The sequence below is a fragment of the Apodemus sylvaticus genome, chromosome 13 (genome assembly GCF_947179515.1).
Source record: "Apodemus sylvaticus chromosome 13, mApoSyl1.1, whole genome shotgun sequence".
In the NCBI taxonomy this organism is placed as follows: Eukaryota; Metazoa; Chordata; class Mammalia; order Rodentia; family Muridae; genus Apodemus; species Apodemus sylvaticus.
Window position 1 is genome coordinate 29,828,756 of NC_067484.1, and position 20,689 is coordinate 29,849,444.

General features: G+C 42.7%; 1 protein-coding gene across 2 annotated transcripts in view; it reads left to right on the plus strand.

The window, feature by feature from the left end:
- The first annotated feature begins 1,510 nt into the window (after positions 1 to 1,510).
- The window catches only part of Spire1 (spire type actin nucleation factor 1), a 132,392-nt gene continuing 113,213 nt past the window's right edge, over positions 1,511 to 20,689 (plus strand). Inside the window, exon 1 of one of the 2 annotated variants that reach the window (XM_052156001.1) lies at positions 1,511 to 2,012. In XM_052156001.1, coding sequence (XP_052011961.1) covers positions 1,727 to 2,012 — 286 coding nt within the window. In that variant the 5' untranslated portion in view covers positions 1,511 to 1,726. The remainder of the gene's footprint in view (positions 2,013 to 20,689) is intronic. The other variant, XM_052156002.1, reaches the window with a different exon arrangement.

Consider the following 20,689-nt stretch of genomic DNA (forward strand, 5'->3'; position numbering starts at 1 on the left):
AGCAAACCGTGGGAATGTTGGTATATTAACATATTCTTATATATCATTAATATTATAGTAATCCTAGTATGTATTAGTCTCCCACGCAAGGACTGAGAAAGGTCTCAGAGCTTTGAAGGTCTCAGAGCTTTGACACACAAATACTGCATTTATTTTCTTTACATCTTTTGTGTGTATTGGGTATGCGCACATACATACAGAGTTCAAAGACCAATCACATGGAATAGGTTTTGCCCTTCAACTCTGGGCTGCAGCTTGGCAGCAAAGGCCTTTCACCTGCTGAGCCATCTCACTGGCCCTAAATACTGCAGTTTCACATTTGAGATTATGAACCCATAATTAAGTAATTTTACTTGAAGAGCTTGTTTTATATCTCTTGTATTGAAAACAAAAGGAGTCCACGGAGCTTTTTCCCTTAACGGCCTCTCTATTTCTTACTCTTAATGACTTTCTACTATAAAATTAACTGTAGTGTGCAGTTTCCCACATGCCACATAAAATGGCACCTACTATGACTTTCTTACTTGGTTGATGCTACACCTCTAGGAATTTCGAAGACTAGCCTGGGTGCAGTGTTTCCAATTAAAACCTTCTACGATTGGGTGGACATTTTAAAGAATTATCAGTTTTATTGCACACTTGAATGGGTTCAGGGAGGCCCCTAGAGTTCTTTTGTACTATAGATAATTGTCTTTAGCTTTGTCTCTGACACCAGAGCCTTCTTGAACGGCAGACTGTTAACCAGACACAGAATCGGATGAATGTGGTTATCAGTGATTACCTCAGGGGAGGTTGAATCTGAAAGGCCCTGAGCCTTGTGCACCACACCTCAGGCCCTGATCTAGGCTTTCAGAGAATTCAGCAAGGCAAGTCCAAGACTGTTGTCCTCACTGAATGAGTGGAGAGAGTACCAGGACTCAAGAAACACTCAAGAAATAGCTGAACCTGGTGGCAGCGAGTTCACAGCCATCCTGGGTTACCCAGGGAGAGTGTTTCAAAAGAAATGAATAGAAAAAATACATCTAAAAAATTAATTTTGCAGATGTGCAGGGATAGAGAGTATGTGTCGAGTGATCAAGAGAAACTGAGATGTGTCTCGAAGGGCCCAGGGGACCTGCGCTGGCAGGCCAAAGCTGGAAGCGCTTGGCAGCCGGTGGCGAGGGCGATTCAGATGACCGTTTCTTTTTAGTAAATCGCCCAAGACTGAATGCAAGTTCTTAGACTATGGATGAACCGAAACAGTGACAGCGACTTCGCGGAGAGTCTGCACACACAGGTCCTGCAGAACCACAGCTCCTGCCAAGCCGTGCGGTCGCCCCTCGCGGCCTGTCACTCACCTCGGGGGGGGGGGGGGGGCTCGACGCCCCCAGGATGTGCTCCGCCCCGCGTCACTCACATGGGGAGGGGGATGACGCCCCCAGGCCCTGCTGGGCCGCGCGTCAGTCACATTGGGGGTGACGCCCCCAGGACCTGCTCGGCCGCGCGGCCCCCAAGACGGGGCGGGGCGAGACGGGGCGGGGCGAACAGACGCCATCGCCGCGCTACCGGCCGGCTGCGTGCTGGTCAGCGCCGAGCGCCGCGGCGTCCCCGCCTAGTCCCCGCGGCGGCGCGCGGCCGGCCTGGGCGGCGGCAGCCCAGGATGCGGAGGCGGTGGCTCTCCGAGACGATGCTCCGGCGCTGAGGAGACGCGGCACCCGAGCGCCGGCGGCGCAGCGACGTGGGCCGCATGGCGCAGCCCTCCAGCCCCGGCGGCGAGGGGCCGCAGCTCGGCGCGGCAGGGGGCCCGCGCGACGCGCTGAGCCTGGAGGAGATCCTGCGGCTCTACAACCAGCCCATCAACGAGGAGCAGGCGTGGGCCGTGTGCTTCCAGTGCTGCGGCTCCCTGCGCGCTGCCGCCCGCCGCCAGCCCCACCGCCGCGTGCGCTCGGCCGCGCAGATCCGCGTCTGGAGGGACGGCGCCGTCACCCTGGCGCCCGCGGCCGGCGAGGAGGGCGAGCTGCCCCCCGCCTCCGGTGAGGACGCGGCCCGACGCCCCTGGTCCAGTGGGAAGCTGGCGGGCGGCCCCGGGAGGGCGGGCGGGAGGGCGGGCGGGGCTGCGGGACCCGTGCTCCGGGAAGGCTGTGTGCGCGTCCGCCGGCCTCGCGTGTTTACCGGGGGCTGAGCTGGGGGCTGAAGGCTCCGGAGGGGGACTCGTGAGGTCCTGACCGGAAGATGACATCTTCGGGAAAATGAGCTGGCTGGCCCTTGGTAGCGTTCTGAATTTGTCAGCAGTCCTTGGAGATGCCAGGGAAACCAGGGAGCCCTGAGAATTCTGCTATTTGGGAGAGAAATAGAAGAAATGATTGATGGCTCTGGGTACTGAGTGTGAAAATTGGCTGTGGTGAAAAGTACAGGTTTATAAGAAGTAAACAGGCTGTTTAGATGAAATTGCTTTTAGTTAGTCCGCGTACATTCTTCATGACTTGTCACCTAAACAGTGACACATAACCAGGAGCTTACTCACATGCTTTATTGATGGGAAGACTGGTAATAGGTTTCCCCTATCCGGTTTTATCTAACTCATTCTTTGAAAAGCAAGTCTATTAAAAACATAGCAAAACAATCCACCTTCGCCTTTGGAAAGTTGATAGAAATGTCAAAGTGCTTAAAGGTGGAAAATGTAATTAGAATAGTCTGTAAAACGACATTTCAGGAAAATCCTTTCTAAATTGAGGGAAACATTAAGTATTGTCAGCCCTACTAGAATATTCTCTCATTTTTAGTTCAAGTAAACATAGTTTTATTAATTTACTTAAAGCCAGCCATTGTGGTGTATTAATAACCTCAGTGTTGCACTATATTCAGAATACCGTGTGACGTTGTGATACACGTGTACCTTGAATGATATTTAAAGCTGACTTTTTGATGATTCTTTTCAACCTCTTTTTTTCCCCTTTCAAACAAACATTTTTTATTTGATCTGTTGCTTGATTTTAGACTTGGCCTTAGTAGATTACAGTTTCAGTTGTAATTTATTTATAAGATGCCATGAAAAGATAATTTTTTTTTCCAAACAACGAGGCTTTGTCTTGGTCCCGAACTGTTTCCAGAGGAAAGAGCGTGTGTGACCTCACTTCAGAAGAGTCTTTGGTTCTATTGAAAGAACAGGCCTGGTTGTATGGTGTATCAAGAACTGTTGAGGAACTTGATCCCAGAAGTGTTTTGACTGTTTGTCATAGACCGGTAGATAGATTCTTTGGGGGTGATTCTTGTAACTAACTGCTGTTGGAACATTGAAATGAATGTGTCATTAGTATGAGTATAATAAATTCTGCAGAGAAATAATAAATAGATGATTCCCAGAAACTAAGGAATTTTTAAAAACTTATATTTAAATTGCTATATATTGTTAATTGTATGCATGGTGTTCATGTGTTTGAGAGGGAGACTTGCCACAGGGCATGTGCAGGTCAGAGGACAATGTTGTGGCACCTGTTCTCCTACCTCTTGTAGTCTAGCTGAAGTTGTTCTTGAACTCCTGGTTCTTCTGCCTTCGCCTCCCGATGCTAGGATCATTGGCATGGACCTCCACCCCCTACTTTGTAATGGACTTATAACCATCTTCTTTCTCCTGTTCCCGCTCATGATCTCTGCTGCCACATCCGAAGAGACCCTAACCAGGGTGGCTGATACAGTTGGAACCATCTCAGGGTTTGTTGGTTAAAGTATTTAGGGATGAGGGCAGGGGAAAGAATAGAATAAAAATACATAGTATGGAAAACCTTTTAATAAAAATATTTAGGATTGATTATTTTCAATGTTATATTAATTTATTTCCTACTGGGATTTAATAGTAGGTCCTTGGTTGTAGAAAACACATTGCTTTTAAATATTTAATGTTGAATTTTGTTTGAGACAGGGCCTTCTATAGCCTGGGTGGGTCCCAAACATTTCATGAAGCAGAGGCTGGCCTCGAACTCTTTGATCAAGTTTCCGAGTCCAAGTGCTGGGACTGCAGATGTGTGCGGTCAAGCCTAGCTTTAAATTTTGTTTGTAAAAAGTGGTTAGTAATGCCTACTATGATTGTCTGCATAGACTCTTTCTCAAGAAGGAAGAAAGTGATTAGAAAGTAGTTTGGTACTGAGTAGTTTCTGTACGTTTTTTGTTTTCTTCAGTGTGTGCTTGTTTGGTAATGAAACAGGTTATTGAGTATACATTTTAGAAATGAAGCAGGTTATTGAGTATACTCCAAGAGGACCAGGCTGGGCAGTAATAAAATATTGTTTGCTTCCTGTTTGTTTGCTTTTGATACACGGTCTCACTATGTAGCCCTGGATGGCCTTGAAATGACAGAGATTTGCCTGCCTCTCCTGGATTCAAAGTCGTGAGCCACTGCACCCCACTTCAGGACCTCACTGTCTAGTCCAGGCTGGTGGCTATAACTCACCTTGGATAGCTCAGGCTGACCTCTGACTTGTGACAGTCCTCCTACTCCCCAGTCCCTGCTCATTTATTTTCCAAGTAGAGTTTTAGAAAAGTCCAGTGACGTGTTCAAAGTCACACTGGTAAACTCTGACTCAAACCCAGGGTTAGGCTTTGCGACATTGTGAAGTGACGGAAATTTTGTTTGATTCCTTTGGAGCTGAATGACCTCAAGAAAGTTCCCCAGTCTCCAGTGTCTAACATGCGGTGAAGAATGAATCAGTGACTTTCTTTTTTCTCTTTAAATCTGTGCTGTGTCAGGGGTAATATGTAAAATGACGAGCAGATTTTCATTCTTCCTGCAGTCCTGTGGTTCCCTCACACCACCAGAGTGTCCTTTGCCTATTTTAACTATTCACTAAAATTGGGACAAATGTCTAGGGCAGGTGCTTCTTAATCCCAACACAGTTGACATTTTGAGCCACATAGTTCCAGGATGAGCTGGGACTGTCTTGAGTGTCACTTCCCTCTTTGCAGTGTCTCAGGACTCTGTACAGCCTCTTCTCTCCAGTCTGCTAAGAAAAGATATTTATTTAGAGATAAGATCTCTATGTAGCCATGGCTGTCCTGAAACTCACTATGTAGACTAGGCTGGCCTTGAATTCACAAAGATCCTTCTGCCTCTGTCTCCCAAGTGCTGTGATTAAAGGCATGTGCCATCGTGCTTGGCAATAAAAGATCTTTAGATGCTAGGCAGTCTTTGAACTGGGGACTGGAGAGATTAATCAATGCTTTAGAGTACTTGTTTATGCAAAGGACCTGGGTTCCATTCCCAATACCCGCAGAGGGACTTAGAGCCACCCAAAACTCCAGTTCCAAGGGATCTGATACCCTCTTCTGACCTCCTGGGCCAACACACACACACACACACACACACACACACACACACGCGCGCGCGCGCGCGCGCACACACACATGCACACACACACACACAGCAAAACATTCATATACATAAAATATGTAAATTTAAGAAAAAAATTAAAGAAAAATCTCAGACATTGTCAACTACACCATGCAGAATAATCCTGGCTGAGAGCTGTTAGCAGATGGTGGATAACTGTGGCAGTTAGCCTTAATCCTTTACCTGCCGCTGCTGTCCCAGTTGAAGGAAATGAACACCACTGGTCTTGCCTGCCAGGAGGAACTCCATTGATCTCACCAGGAGAAAGAGTACCACACATGTGTTTCTGTGTGGAAACTGTGTGGGACTGAGGATGATAGAGTGGTCCCTGTCCTCCTGACTTTACTTGTGGTGTGACTGCGCTAATTATATTATCAAAACAGAAGAAAAAGCTTTGTAGAAAACAACAGAAAGCAATCCTATTTTAAGCATTCCAGTAAACTTTTTGTGTAGTTACCTCACTGAAATATAAGCAGTTGCTTTGTACGAGATGGTTAAAAAGACTAAAGATAAAGGTTTCTTTTTTTCCCCATTTGCCTCTATAGTTGTTTGTTTGTTTATTTAGGTCTGTTTCTATATATGGAAACAAACAATTTTTTTTTTTGTACTGCGTTGTTCTAAAATTAGAAGAGAGTTGCAACTGGTGAAATTTAAGTGTAGCCTAGCTCTTTATGAGGTTAAATGTCTGTTTATCTGAATTGTAACAAACATTCATAGTGTCATATTAGAGATGAGAAGCCCATCAGCCTTTCAGAATTTCAGTACCCGTTGGACAGCAGTCATTTATTTCAACTTGGATTCTAAAATTTTGGTACACCTTTAGTTTTAGATGTATAAGGAACATTTAAAAAATGATGGTTCCATCTTGATTTTAAATAACCTGAAGGGTGGTAGCAAACTAGATGTTCCAGGGAGGAACAATGAAGGCTTGTGTGCATACTAATGAGGGGTCCCTGGAGGGTGGTTTTGGTGTAGGGAACATTCAGGCTTTGTTTGGGCTGTGAAAAGAGGATGTGATCTGGCTTCTCTGCAAGGTTCATGCTAATGCAAGGAGAGTAGTCTTGGAACAAGGCCTACTTGGTTCTAAAGAGAATCAGTGTTTGTGGGAAAGGTGGACGCAGTAAAAACCCCTGGCTTCAGAATATTTTAGTCCATGCTTGCTGTGTTTCTTGAGTATTCATAGCCTGATCACTATGATTGATATATACATACATACATATATACATACATACATGTGTGTGTGCGTGCATGAGTATATGTGTATGAGTCCAGAGTAGGTGTCTGGGAGGCACAGGTGGAATTACAAACTACCAAAATACATCATTGCTTACAAGAATAAGTAAGACTGATCTTCGTTGCATGTGTCAGACTAGTTCAATTTAACAGACATCTTGACTTTATCCTATATGCAGGCAGTGTTCTGATTTCCACTGCAGTTTAAACAAACAATTGTAAGAAGGAAAAAAAATGTAAACATAGTGTGGTTATTTTACCATGTAGCTAATACTGCCTAAAATGTCAAGCCTGTTACCTAGTCTTTTTCCAGGCACCTGGGAAGGTTTAATCACATGTTCAAATGCTCAGTTGCAAAGTGAAACCTAATTGGATAAAATTGCTGTCACTTTGAACTACAGTTTACTCCTCAAATACTTACTGTGCTGGATTAGCTGGAAGTAGCCACAGCATTCTGGGAGACATTTGAGAATGAGACTTTGTAGATTTCTGTTTCTGCCTATGCAAAGGGAAGTAATAGAGTCATTATATTCAAATATTGATAAACTCTCTTAGAAAATGATTAGCTTGGGCAGCAGAGGCAGGCAAATCTGTGAATTCAAGACCAGGCTGGTACAAGACAGCCAGGGCTCTTACACAGAGAAAGCCTGTTTTGAAAAACCAAAAATCAACCCCCCCCCCACCCTCAAAAACTAAACTAAAAAACCCTACACACTTATGTGTATGATAATAGGCTGTTAATATTCTGCACACATGGTGACTCAAATTTCTGAAATCCCAGCATTTAGGAGGCTGAGACAGAATTGCCAAATGTTTGAGAACAGCCTGGGCTACATAGTGAATTTGAGAGAGATGTTGAGAGGACAGCCGCAGAAAGAATAGAACATGGAGACAGTCTCTCTGTCTCTTCAAGTCAGGCGCATTCTCCTGTTATCACAACCTCTGTAAAATAGGGACAATTCCCATCTATCTTCTGTAGCGGCACTATTAACAAAGCTCTGTGTTTTGGGATGGGCATGGTGCTATATACCTTTACTCTCAGCACTCAGGAAGCAGAGGCAGAAGATTCCACACCAGCCAGGGCTACTTTAGGGGAGCCCCAAACAAAATGAACAAACAAGAAAAGAGAAGAGAACACCTGTATCGAACAGAAAACGCATCTTCAGTCTCTTCTGATCTTTGGGAATTTTTCACAAGCTTAGCTTTGCCTTATGTTTTCATGACTAGACTAGGGCTGTAGGCTCGGGGTGGGGAGGCAGGAAGCACACCACAGTAGTGGTCTTGTCCCATTACACCGTGTCTGGGCGCATGACGTCCAGTGCAACATCAGTGTTAGCCCTGGTTGGTTAAGACTGTTTACTAAGATGTTTTGCATCAAAAGTTATCTTTACCTTTTTGTATGATTGTTTAGAAATGACACAAAGTAAATATAATTTTTTAAAATTTTGGTATTGTTTGTTTGTTTCTTTCTTTCTTTCTTTCTTTTTTTTTTTTTTTTTTTTTTTGGTTTGAGTCAGGGTTTCTCTATGTAGACCAGGCTGGCCTCGAACTCAGAAATCCACCTGCCTCTGCCTCCCAAGTGCTGGGGCTAAAGGCATGAGCCACCACTGCCCTGCAAATTTTGGTATTATTATGAATCATACTGAAGACGTGTATGCTGGGCATTCACTCTACCACTAAGCAGTTTACTGGCTCCAAACCTTCAGTCTTTTAGTTCACATTTGTTTACATTTAATCTGATTACTGAAATTTGGGTTTGCTTGTTTTGTTTTGTTTTTGAGACAGGGTTTCTCTGTGTAGCCCTGGCTGTCCTGGAACTCACTCTAGAGACCAGGCTGGCCTCGAACTCAGAAATCCGCCTGCCTCTGCCTCCCAAGTGCTGGGATTAAAGGCATGAGCCATCACTGCCCGGCCTGATTTTTGATTATTTTTAAAAACTCTTCTACCTTCATATCTTTATTATAATAGACTTTTGTCATTAAGTGGCTGCATTATTAAAGTTTTAAACAAATTGCTAGTTTTATTGCTTTCTAGAAAATGCAAAGACTATAAAATGCTTCCATTCCATTTATTTCCTGATTTTTACGTATAGATTGCTGATAAATACTTTAATTCATGCTTTAAAATGCCATAAGACCATACTTGTTAAGTAAAGTACTTTTATATAATCTTATTTTTATCTAGATTGATCCATTTAATGCCATCTTGATCTTTAGGGAGATCTGTAAGATAAAAAAACAATTCCCCTCCATTTAAATTATTTTTTAACATACAAAATAATGTGTTTCATTATGACTTCTTCATACATATTATATATATCACCATACTTTGCTTATTAATCCATTATTCTCCTATACCCCTTCCATTAGTTCCCTTAAATACTCCTGTTTTCTGGTCTTTTTATATATACATATATGTATTTGTGTGTGTGTGTTATGGTTTCTATTGCAGCATCAAAACATCATGACCAAAAAGCAAGTTGGGGAGGAAAAGATTTATTTAGGTTAAACTTCCATGTTCCTGTTCTTCATTGAAGGAAGTCAAGACAGGAACACAGACAGGGCAGGAACCTGGAGGCAGGAGCTGATGAAGAAGCTGTGGAGGGGTGTGCTTAAATGGCTTCTCTAGCTTGTTCAGCTTGCTTTCTTTTAGAACCTAGGACTACAAGATCAGGTGCTCCTTGTTTTAGAACCCAGCACCACCCACAGTGGGCTGGACCCTCCCCATCAACCACTAAGAAAATGCCTTACAGCTAGATTTTATGGAGGCATTTTCTCAGCTGAGGGTCCCTCCTTTCAGATAATTCTAGTTTGTGTCAAGTTGACATAAAACCAGTCACTGGAGAGGACACACACACACACACACACACACACACACACACGGAGATGGAGGAGGAGAGGGGAGGGAAAAAGAGAATTAGCATCTGGATTCTGCATATGAGATTAAACTATCTTCAAAATGCATCTAACACATTTCGATAGTCTTTCCTAGATACCAGCCAGGGATTGCTTCCAAGCTTCCCCATCCCTTCCCTCGCCAGGCACCAAACCCCAAAAATGTTCAAGTCCCTTATATAAGATGTTTAAATATTGCATGTATTCTCTCTGTATATTTCCTACCTCCCGTGTGCTTTAAATCATTTCTAGGTTTAAGGAGATACCTAATATGATATAAATGTTCTGTAAATAGTCGTACTATATTATTTTGGTTAAAAGGAGGTAAAAAAAGCAAAACAAAACAAAAAAACCTCTCTGTATGTTTAACAAGGATACAGGAGTTTTTGTAAACACTTCCTGTCTGTGATAGGCTGAATTCATTGGTGTGTGTCTCACAGATGCAGAAGGCCAACTGTTTTTCTGTATACATTGTTTTGTTGTTGTTGTTATATACTTTCTGTGGGGCCATTTTTTTTTTGCCTGAAACTTCTTTTACTATTTTTTGTTGTTGTTGTATTGTAACTGCCACTGTTGAGTTCACTCAGTTTTTACTTTGAAAATACCTTTATTTTTCATTTTGTTGTGTTTTTTCCCCTCCCTTTTGAGACAGGGTCTCACTTATACTAGACTGACCTTGAAGTCACTGTGTAGTGAATGATGGATTTAGCCTTGGACATCTTTGTTGTTTTTTAAATAATTTTTAAAAGTCTGAAATTATAGTGTAATTGCATCATTTGCTCTTTCCCTTTCCTCCTGCCAGACCCTTCCATGCTGTCCCCATGCTCTTTCTCAAATTCATGGCCTCCTTTTCTTTGTTGTTACATACATGCAGGCTTACATGCACACATACACACATATTCCTAAATGCATAAATACAACCTGTTCCGTCTGTTTAATGTTACCTGTATGCATACTATCTCAGGGCGTTGGATAACCAGTCGGGGGCTCTGCTCTGGTAAAGACCGTTTCTCTTGCTCTTAGCATTCGCTGGCCGCCTGCAGTTCTTTGTCTAGGGTGGAGGCCCAGAGCGTTTGCTCCTGTCCATGTTGGCAGTCCACTGGTGTCCTCATTGTAGGTCTTGAACCTGACCTTTTTGTCTTCACTTGAGTGCTTGGTTACGCAGTGCTGGAAATCAAACCCTGGGCTTCTGAGCACCCTGGGCAAGCACTCTACCAGCTGAGTTACAGCATCAGCTTTTGTCCTGATTTTAAGGCAAATTTTAATTAAAATGTAATTTACAGAAAAGTACATCAGAGTGTAAACACATCTGTGTACCCAGGACTCAGGTGACAAAAGTTGCTGGCATCTGGAAAGGTCTTCCCTGTGCACCTTGTCAGGACTTCTGATGTCTGGATTGTGCCTGCTCTCTTATGGAGAGATTCAGACAAAATATATTTTCTTGTCTGATTTCTCTTTCTGAACATTGAGAATCAGTCCAGATTGTTGCAAATAGTTGTAGTTGGTTCATATTTCAGTGTTACATTCCTCTGTATGAATATGCTGTTGATGCATTCTACTCTGCATTGACATTTGGGATTCAAATACCCAGTGTCGTGAATAATGCCGCTAGCTACTGAATATGTCTTTGGATAAACAGATGTAGCATTTATGTTTAGTAATTCACCCGAATGTGTGGTCACTCTTTAGTCGTGTGTTCAGCATTATAGTAGATACTTTGTTTTAAAGTTTTCCAAAGTGATTGTACTTCACAAATGTTTTTAAAGGATATTTAGTTTTATTTTATGGGTGTTTTGGTGTTTCGGTTTTATGAGTGTTTGGGTGTTTTGTCTGCATATATGTCTGTACATTACACACAGATAATATCCATGGAGACCAGAAGAGTGTTGGAGTCCCTGAAACTGGAGGCACAGGTTGTGTAAGCAACCAAATGGGCTCTGGAAACCGACCTCAGGTACTCCGAGAGAGCAGCTTAAGAGATAGATGGCTCTTGCCAGGCAGTGGTGGTGCACACCTGTAATCCCAGCACTTGGGAGGCAGAGGCAGGCGGATTTCTGAGTTCAAGGCCAGCCTGGTCTACAGAGTTCCAGGACAGCTGGAGCTACACAGAGAAACCCTGTCTGGGGGGTGGGGGTGGAGATGGCTCTTAGCCGATGAGCCATCATCTGTCTAACCCACCTCACAGACTTAAAATTAAATCCATTCTGGGATATTTAGGGACTATACTTACTGATAATGTATATTTCAAAATAGTAAATGAAATGAAGGCTGGTGAGATAGCGTAGGTAAATGCACTTATTGCATCCCCGGGGATCTGAATTTGATCCCTAGAACCCACATAGAGGCAGAGAGTCAACTCCACAAAATTGCCTTCTGAATTCCTAGAAGGCTCTGGCACATGGATACGCTCCCCCACACACACACATAAATACTCCCGTTATACACATTCATACACTACAATAATTTCTTAAAACATCTCAATGGTGGCACATGCCTTTAATCCCAGAATTTTGGAGGTAGAGGTAGGTAGATCTCTGTAGTTAGAGGCCAGCCTAGTCTACTTACTGAGTTTTATTAGTAGTATAAGGAGGGATTGCAATATTAATAATAGCAACCTCAGGACCCATATTCAGCTTCTGGAAACTTTGAATTTTACATGTTTTCACACTGCTTGGGCTATTTAGGACTGTTGTCTTTTCTTCTCTGATTTCCCACTTTCTCTGCTACACCCAGTGTTGCTTCCTCAGTTTGTTGTGTTTCTGAGAGGTAATGCTGGGTACAGTTGGCAAGTGATTGCAGAGTGGACTCAGCCTTGCACACAGGCTTAGGTTTTCAGTGGGAACCCAAGTACTCTATCAGAGGCATTGCTGTTAAATGTTTCATTGGCTCATTTCTCCAGGATTTATTTGCATGTCTTGTAAGCGGACTGTGCTAGATGTTGAAGTGCACAGGGTACAACTGCACATAGAAGCTCACAGATACATAGGATGGTACCACCTGTGGTACAGTTCAGTCATTTCGGAAGGCTAGAGATGTGAAGAAAACTGTGAGCCCAGAAGGAGACTGGTTACATTTGCTACATAACAAGCACATTTCACATAGAAGACTAGTTCTGACGTCCTAAAGGCTGACCAGCAGGGTGAAATGGTGTCCACAGAGAAGTGCGAAAGGACATCTTACAGTGTCCAAAGGACAAGGCTCCACATGTGTAGACACTGTGTGACGTTTGTCGGGCCACCTATTTTTCATGCTATAAGCCAATGCTGCTTACTAATCAGTCATGATTTTTTTGCTGTTAAATTTATAAGCAACCTCTTTAGTTCTCAGCAGGATGCTTCAGGCGGCCACTACAATTATTTGGACTTGGCATGTGAGGTTAAACCCGTTTGTCTGCTTTGTGGTGGGTGCTCACTGCCTGGGGCATAGGATGTGTGTGGGAGTGGTGGGGAGTGAGTCTGGCTGGAAAGGCATGTTTACTGAGAGCCACACTGATGGTGTGTGTCTATAGGCTAGATGGGCAGTAGAGAGCTTGTAAGGAATGTAAACTAGAAAATGGATAAGCATATTACTCTTTTTAGAAGATACACAGGCTTTGTAGAAAGTACCCATCTCTTGGTTTGCCTATGATCCCAGCACTTGGGAGGCTGAGATAGAAGGATTATTTGTGAGTTTGAAGCCAACCTCAGCTACATAGTGAATACCAATCCAACCAGGGCTACCAGCAAGACCCCGTCTCAAAAAGAAACGAGTAGATTACATCTTTGACAAATGTAATTGGACAAAAACACCAGTTGGCATTTCATACTATCTTTAGGTATTTGTAGCCTCTGAGCTGATACACCAGGTAGGGATATTTCTTTAGACAAGAGATGATGAAGTCTTGACCTAGAGCAGGTAAGAGTAGAGTCAGGTTGGTTCTTAGAAAATGGACCGCGGCATGGCTCTCTAGTTCTGATGTGTAGGTGCAAGGAGGAGGAAGCCTCTGAGGCTCCCAGAGTCCTGCCTGGGCGATGGATGGGGAGGCAGGAGGAGCAGGTTAGGGTGGGAAGATGATGATTTATGCCGCATGGACGTTAAGATGGCGTGGAGCTCGCATACCTTCCTGATAGAGTCATGCAGACTTCCACCAGGTTCCTTTGCTTTTTCAGATGTAGGCAAGTCGCCTTTGATGTCCCCTGGCAGCATGGTGACTGCAGGAGGGGTGCTTTAAGTCTTGGTTCCGAGGCTTAATGTGTAGCTAAAGCCACTTAGCCTTTCTGGTTCTTTTTTAGCTTGTCAAAACGAAAGTTGTGTTTGTCCCCCTCTTGTAATTGTGAGGATCTAGTGAAGACTGCATGAGGGGATTCTCTCAGCTCACAAACATTATACAAAGGCATTCTCCTAACTTTTTGTGAAAAATGTTTCAAGATCTTTTGACCAAAGATTGAAAATTTAAAACAATATTAAATCTATATTTTGAAATTCAGGAAATGGTTATTTAGGTTGGGAAATGGGAAATGTAGGTATTCATAGTTGCCCTTGGTCTGTGACCAGATTTTTTTTTTTTAATAAACTTAAGAGCTATGGAGAATTTCTTCAGCTGTCAGAGAAAGTTAGTGTTTGAGTACCATTTATAGTTCTGCATGATTTCCACGTAAAGTTTCTGCCTGGTTCCATTTCTATGAAATATCTAGAGGATGGAGCTCTATCCAGACAGCACGTTTATTGGTGTCATTACTGTGGCTAACGATGTTCCCTATCTATTTATGGGCCATTGCAGAGATGCCCATTTAAATCCTTTTAACCAGATTCTAACTGGGCTAGATTTCCTCTTATTGTGGTTGAGTTTTTATCATATCAGGTCTTTGATAATGTTCAGTTAAAGATTTTGAGTGAAATGAGACAAAGTTCTATCTTGTTCTGTATGTGAGTATTCAGTTTCTCCAAGACTTTCTGTTGGAAAACCTATTCCTCCTTCATTAGGTGATCTTGGTAGACACACAGATAACTTTAACTTTCCATGCATTTATTATTGAATTCATTTTCTTCTCTTTCTAACTGGTTAGTCATGTGTTGACTATTTAGCTTCTTTAAATACTCTGGGAAGTGGAGAAGGGTTTCTTTACATCCATTCTGGTTTTCTTTAGAGAACGTAGGCTCTCTGGAGGCTGAATACTAGTTATATTTCCAGGCTAGCCTGGGTAGCACAGTGAAACCCCTAACTCAAAAACAGTCTTTTACTCATAAATGCAATAAAATGTTAATTGGAAAGTTAGTTATTTCTTAGTAACATATATGGTAAAAGTTAGACACCTAAGAATGTGTGTGTGTTAGTTTTATTTATTTACTATTCATTTGTTCATCCCTTTTTCTCTTTCTCTATTGGGGATTAAACTCAGAGACTTGCATGTACTAAGCAAGTATTACACCCCTGAGGTATACTTCCCAAGCCAGCCTACATGGTTTGGATAGTTTAAAGAATTCACATTCTCCTCTTTTCTTTCTCTACTCCTTTCTTCTGCTTCCTTCTTCATTTCTCCTTGCTCTCCATTTTTCTCTTTTTTCTTCTTTTGAGTGACTCACTATGTAGTCCCAGCTAGCCTCAAACTGGAAATCCTCCTGGCCTCTTCCTTTCGGTACTAGGATTAGAGATGGTTGCTACTAATTTTGATAGAGAATTAGTAATAAAGAGTTAGGTGGAAAGCCAGGCATGATGGTGCACAGCTTCATCCCAGATTCCAGCACTCTGGAAGCAGAGACAGGCAAATCTCTTTTGGCTAAAGGCCAGACTGGTCTTCATACTGAGCTCTAGGCCAGCCAAGGCTATAAAATGAGACCCTGTGTTGGGGTAGGGGTGGGCGAGCAGGGGGAGGAGGCACAGACAGAACAAGTGGCCAAGTAGTGCTGTGTCTTAAGGGAGGTAGAAAACTACTAGCAATAGGTTATTAAGCAGCTCCACAGATCACAGTCTGGTGATCTGAGTTAGAGCCTCAGAGCCTACATTGTACAGGGAGAGAACCAGTTCCTAAAGGTTGTCCTCAGACCTCACACATAGCTCTGTGTTGTATATCGCGCACACGTGCGCACACACACACACACACACACACCACTAAATAAATAAATGAATTAATAAACACTTTTGACTTTGTTGTTGTTTGGTTGTTCTGTATAGCACTGGCTTTTTGGAACTCTCTGTAGATCAGCCTGGCCAAAAACTCAGAGATCTACATGCCTCTGCCTACCGAGTGCTGAGATTAAAAAGTACCACCACACCCAGGTCTAAATAATGTTTTTGGTTTTTTGTTTTTAAGGGAAAAGTGCATGACTGTCTGTGAGAATTTTTTTTCTCATATTTAATCAAGTTCCTAAGTGGGAGAGGCAACTCTTAAGTCAAATGCAGATAGAAATCAGAGCACTTCCCACTTGAATTTCAGGGTTGCCTCTGCTAGTAGAGCTGACCTCACTATTTGACCTGGGATATTTCCTCTCCAAATTCTCCTTGCTTTTGAAATAACAGCATTAGAGCACAGGGGTTTTGTTAGTTTTTAGGTTTCTTTTATGAAATTTAAGCAATATTTGAATGACTTTTACTAGGGAAAATTTTAATTCAAATCTACACAGTTTGCCAAAAGTACCAGATTCTCTTCTCATTGTCTTCTAACACAAGCAAGATGGTGGCAGAGACAGGAGACTCTGAAAACTCATGGTGCCAGCTAGCCTGGCTTATGCGGGAGTGCACAAGTGCCGTACAGTAGGCTGGAAGAGTCTGGACCAACCTTATTCTTGGAAGAGACTGGGACTGCTGGGCCAGGTCAGTAGCCCGGGCAACTGGTTGCAGTCCTTTGATGACTCATTTTCTGCTTGAGCATTCGTACCTCTTCATCTGGGAAAATGAGGGCTCTAACTTGGAGTTCTCAGGTCTGGGTTTTAGAGTAGCAAATATGCATATAAAGCAGGTGTGAGTTAATTTAAAAAAAGTAATGAGATCATCCACTAAACTTATTATTTAAGCATGAAAACTGGTGAAGAAAATGCATGTGCCAGAGGGCAGTGGATATGATAATGTTCTTTATTCTTTCTGGGGACCTGAGAAGAAGCTTGATGCTACATGTAGTCTTTGCTTATCAAGAAAACCAGTTTCCACCCATGTCATAATCTTACAATTCTGTCCATCCTTAAGTATCTGTATGAGTGGCTTGTCTAACAGAGAGAAAAGGATTTAATAATTGGATGCACTAAAAAGTATTCTTTATGGTTGTTTCTTATGTCAAAGGTATGCTTTTGTTAGGGAAAATGAACTCTAGCTGATGAGTGCCAAGTTTTATAGTCCTAACTTTTGATTTCTTTTTTTGTTTTTTGTTTTTATTCTTTTTATTTTTGAGACAGTTTCCCTGTGAAGGCCTGGCTGCCATGGAATTCATTCTGTAGATCAGGCTGGCCTCGAATTCAGATCTGTCAGCCTCTGCCTCCCAAGTTTTGGAATTAAAGGAGTAACATGACACCCAGCTAATTTTTAATATTTTAATAGGGAACTAAAATATAATGATGTTCATGGATGGGTCCCAGGCCATAATCCTTTAGAAATTCAAGTCTCATTAGGTTGCAGAAAGTTTTTTAACTACTAAATGTCAGCCTGTTCATTATTCAAAACTGATTTTTTTCCCCTTTGTATTAATGTTATAGCTATCTTAAATCTCAACCCCACCCCACCCCACCTCTTTTGGAGACAGGGCCTGGAATTTGTAACTGTAGCCCAGGTTGCTGCAGAACTCAGGACAGTCCTATTACTTAAAAGTTAGCCACTATGTTTGTGCAGAGAAGTTGTATGTAGTGCCTCACACTTGATAAACACTCATTTTGCCACTGAACTATATCTCCAATCTCTTCAAACTATCTTTTGACCCCTCTTACCTTTCATAACCGTCTGTACCTGGGCTGCCCATTCCCCTTACTCTTGGATGACAGCCCCTTCCTGACTGGCCTACTGTGCCCCTCTGGACAAGGCTGACCTGGAAATACAGTCTGAGCCTCGGATGGCCTGGAACTTGCTGTGTATAGACCAGAGGGTCTCACTTAGACTGTCCCTGCTCCCCATCCCGGGGCTGGGATTACAGGTGGACACCATTGACTGACTGTTAACTGGCACCCTCTTGTGCTTGAAGGTGGACTCTGCCTTCCCTGCTGCCTTCCCAACACACTCTGCCTGCCCACCAGGCATATCCAGGACTCAGGCTCCCTCTGGTTCTCCAGCAGGCTCTTCCAGCCTCAGTCAGCCCCACACAAATTCAAAGTCTTTGTTTAAATATCAGAGGGGCTTGCCTGGCTAACCTAAATTGGGTCATTTTGTTACTTTCTTTCTCTTCCTTTTGTACCCCCAATAGCATATTACTAGTTGTCATTGTTGTTATGTTTTGTCTATCTTCACTAAAATGCAGGTGCTATAAGGCAAGGGCTAAGTCTGACTTGCGCACTGTGTGCTGATGTTTATCCATGGTGCTTTGTAGGTGTCCATGGATTTGTGAAACAAAGGAGGGGTAGACTGGTTGGCTTGCATCTGTTGAAAGCTCTCAGTTTTAGCATAAAGAAGGAAGGACATGTTTACACATGGTCGGGTGGCTCTAAGAGTTTGAGTTGAATCACATAGGAAAAAATTAGCGATTCTGACCCATTTAGTCTAAAATTTTTGGAAACTGTCATTTTTGTGGGTATAGCTTGCTTCTTTTTTTTTTTAAAGATTTATTTATTTATTATATGTAAGTACACTGTAGCTGTCTTCAGACACCCCAGAAGAAGGAGGAGTCAAATCTTGTCATGGATGGTTGTGAGCCACGATGTGGTTGCTGGGATTTGAACTCAGGACCTCTGGAAGAGTAGTAGTCAGTGCTCTTGACTGCTGAGCCATCTCTCCAGCCCCACCTTGCTTCTTTTTAGTCAGCTAATTTGTATCCTATTGATAATATGTGACTGACAAGTCAAGAAATAATGGTGAGGTTTGTTAATTATCTAATAATATTGATCTACATGAAAATCTGATTTTTTTGTCCCTGAAACCGCCTACAGGTTGTGTGGTTCATCAACATTTATAGTTGTACTGATGTGTGTGTGAAGTGTGTAATAACTAATCCTGAGCAGCCAAAATTAAGACAAATTAGGAGCATTCATGGAAATATTCTTCCTGGGACTTTCGGAACATATTGGATAACTGGAGTTTTTCTGATCATTAATATTTAATGTTTTAGATATCTAAAAGGGCTGGTGAGATGTCTCAGCTGGTGTAGATGCTTGGTAACAAGCCTGATGACCTGAGTTCCAGCCTGAGATTCACAGGATAGAAGGAGAGAAGCAGCTCCTGCAAGTAGGGAGTGGTCCTCTGCCTCCACACATGGCCTGTGGTTTGTGTATACACACACAAATGAGTGAATAAAAATTTAAAAATTGCATATGCCTCATAAAGATAATTGGGATTTTGTTTGTTTGTTGTTTTTAATAACAGGCATTGTCTACCTGGTTACTTTGTTATTTAAACCCATTTGTATCACTTTATAAGAAGATAGGATTTTCAGATTGCTAGGCCTGGAGGGGTCTTATCTTCAGAGCAGATCTTTTACATTGAGTTAAAAATATAAGTTTGAAACATAGTCATGATCCTTACAGCTGTAATACAGAGCCAAGCTTTGGACTTTCTGAGCAAATCAATCCTCCTATTTTTTTTTTTTTGAGAATTTTGAAATATTTGAAAACTTAATGATTACATACCATTTCAGATTTTATTTAATATCTATTCTAAATGTACCCAATGAAATTACTACTCGATTGCAAGAGCTAATTTACTATGACTATAATCTGAAGACTTGTTAAGGCCTACCATAGTTTAGATTATTGAAAATGTAGAAAGTGGAACCATGGTTTTTTAGGTTTGAGAGGGATTCCTTCAGTATGGTTTCTCTGAAGCAGAGGTAGCCAGTCCTTGAAAAAGACTCAAAGACGATGAAGCAGAAACCCTTACGTTATACTGGCAGGCTCCAGCAGAAGGTGTTGGAAGGAAACAGTTTATGTGCTAGGACAGCACGCCTGCTATCCTATCCCTCACCCAGCATTTAGCAGTGCAATAAAGATGGTACAGCAAAGCCATGTCAGCACGGGTGACAAAGCTGGCGGAGCCCTGGAGCATCCTTGTGGTCCCCCAACCTGCTGTGCTGACAGGAGAGTGTGTGCCAGGCAGTCGTCAAATGAAGAGGTGTCGTCTCTGGCTTCCTCTTGCTCACCTGCAGAGTGAATGGTTGTGCGGTCATGTCCAAGGCCCTCTTAGCTCTGAGGACAGGTGGTTGGATTTCCGATTCCTAGGTCAGTACCTGGGTGTGGAGTTGGATGACAGAGGTTTGTGGGTGGTTGGGAATGTCGTGGTCCAGCCTGCATACATTCTTGAGGTGCTCAGCAGTGTGTGTGGGTAGCCAAGTGGCGTTGCACACAAAGTTTTGGTATTCTTAGAGAAAAATTGTACCCTCAGGCTTTTCCACCCGTGTGCCAGTTCCCAGATAAGAACTCAGAGCTTAGTTATTTATGAATATGCCTAGGCTGTAAACTTCAGCTTGTTCCCTGACTAGCTTATATACTCTTCCATGCCTGCCCACGCACCTGCACATGCACACGCACACATACCCTTGTTAATAGGCCATCAGCTTCCAGGTGATGCCTCCACACACTGCACGGGAGATTATCCCTACAAAGGATCTTTGTATCTATAGTTTTGCATCAAAGGTGATTAGGAGGAATCTGATTTCAGTAGCTATGGTATTTAACACCATTCAACAATTCCCCTTAAGCACTGTATTATTTTCAGGTGCAAAGACTTCTTCACAGATTCTTATAGCTTTCCTAGCCAGAGTCAGACAGTCTCCTGAGAATTCCTGAGTCTGCTGAATCGGGTGGGATAGGCTCAGGTGTGCCTTTGCAAAGTGGCGTTCTCCCATTTTTTGGTGGGCAGAGCTAGTTTTTCAAGTTTGGTAATATCAGCACCTAGAGCTTCCTCTCCTTCCTATAGGTTAGGTTTGTATGTTGTCAAATAGCACAAGCCATGACAACCAAGTTCTGGACCAGTCAGGGCGGCATAGCCAGACCTTGTCTCAAAAATCAAACAAGAAAACCCAAGTTAGTATAGGTTTGTAATAGTTGTTTGCTTGCCTTTTTGGTGGGAAGCGTGAGGGCAGGATGTTATGTAACT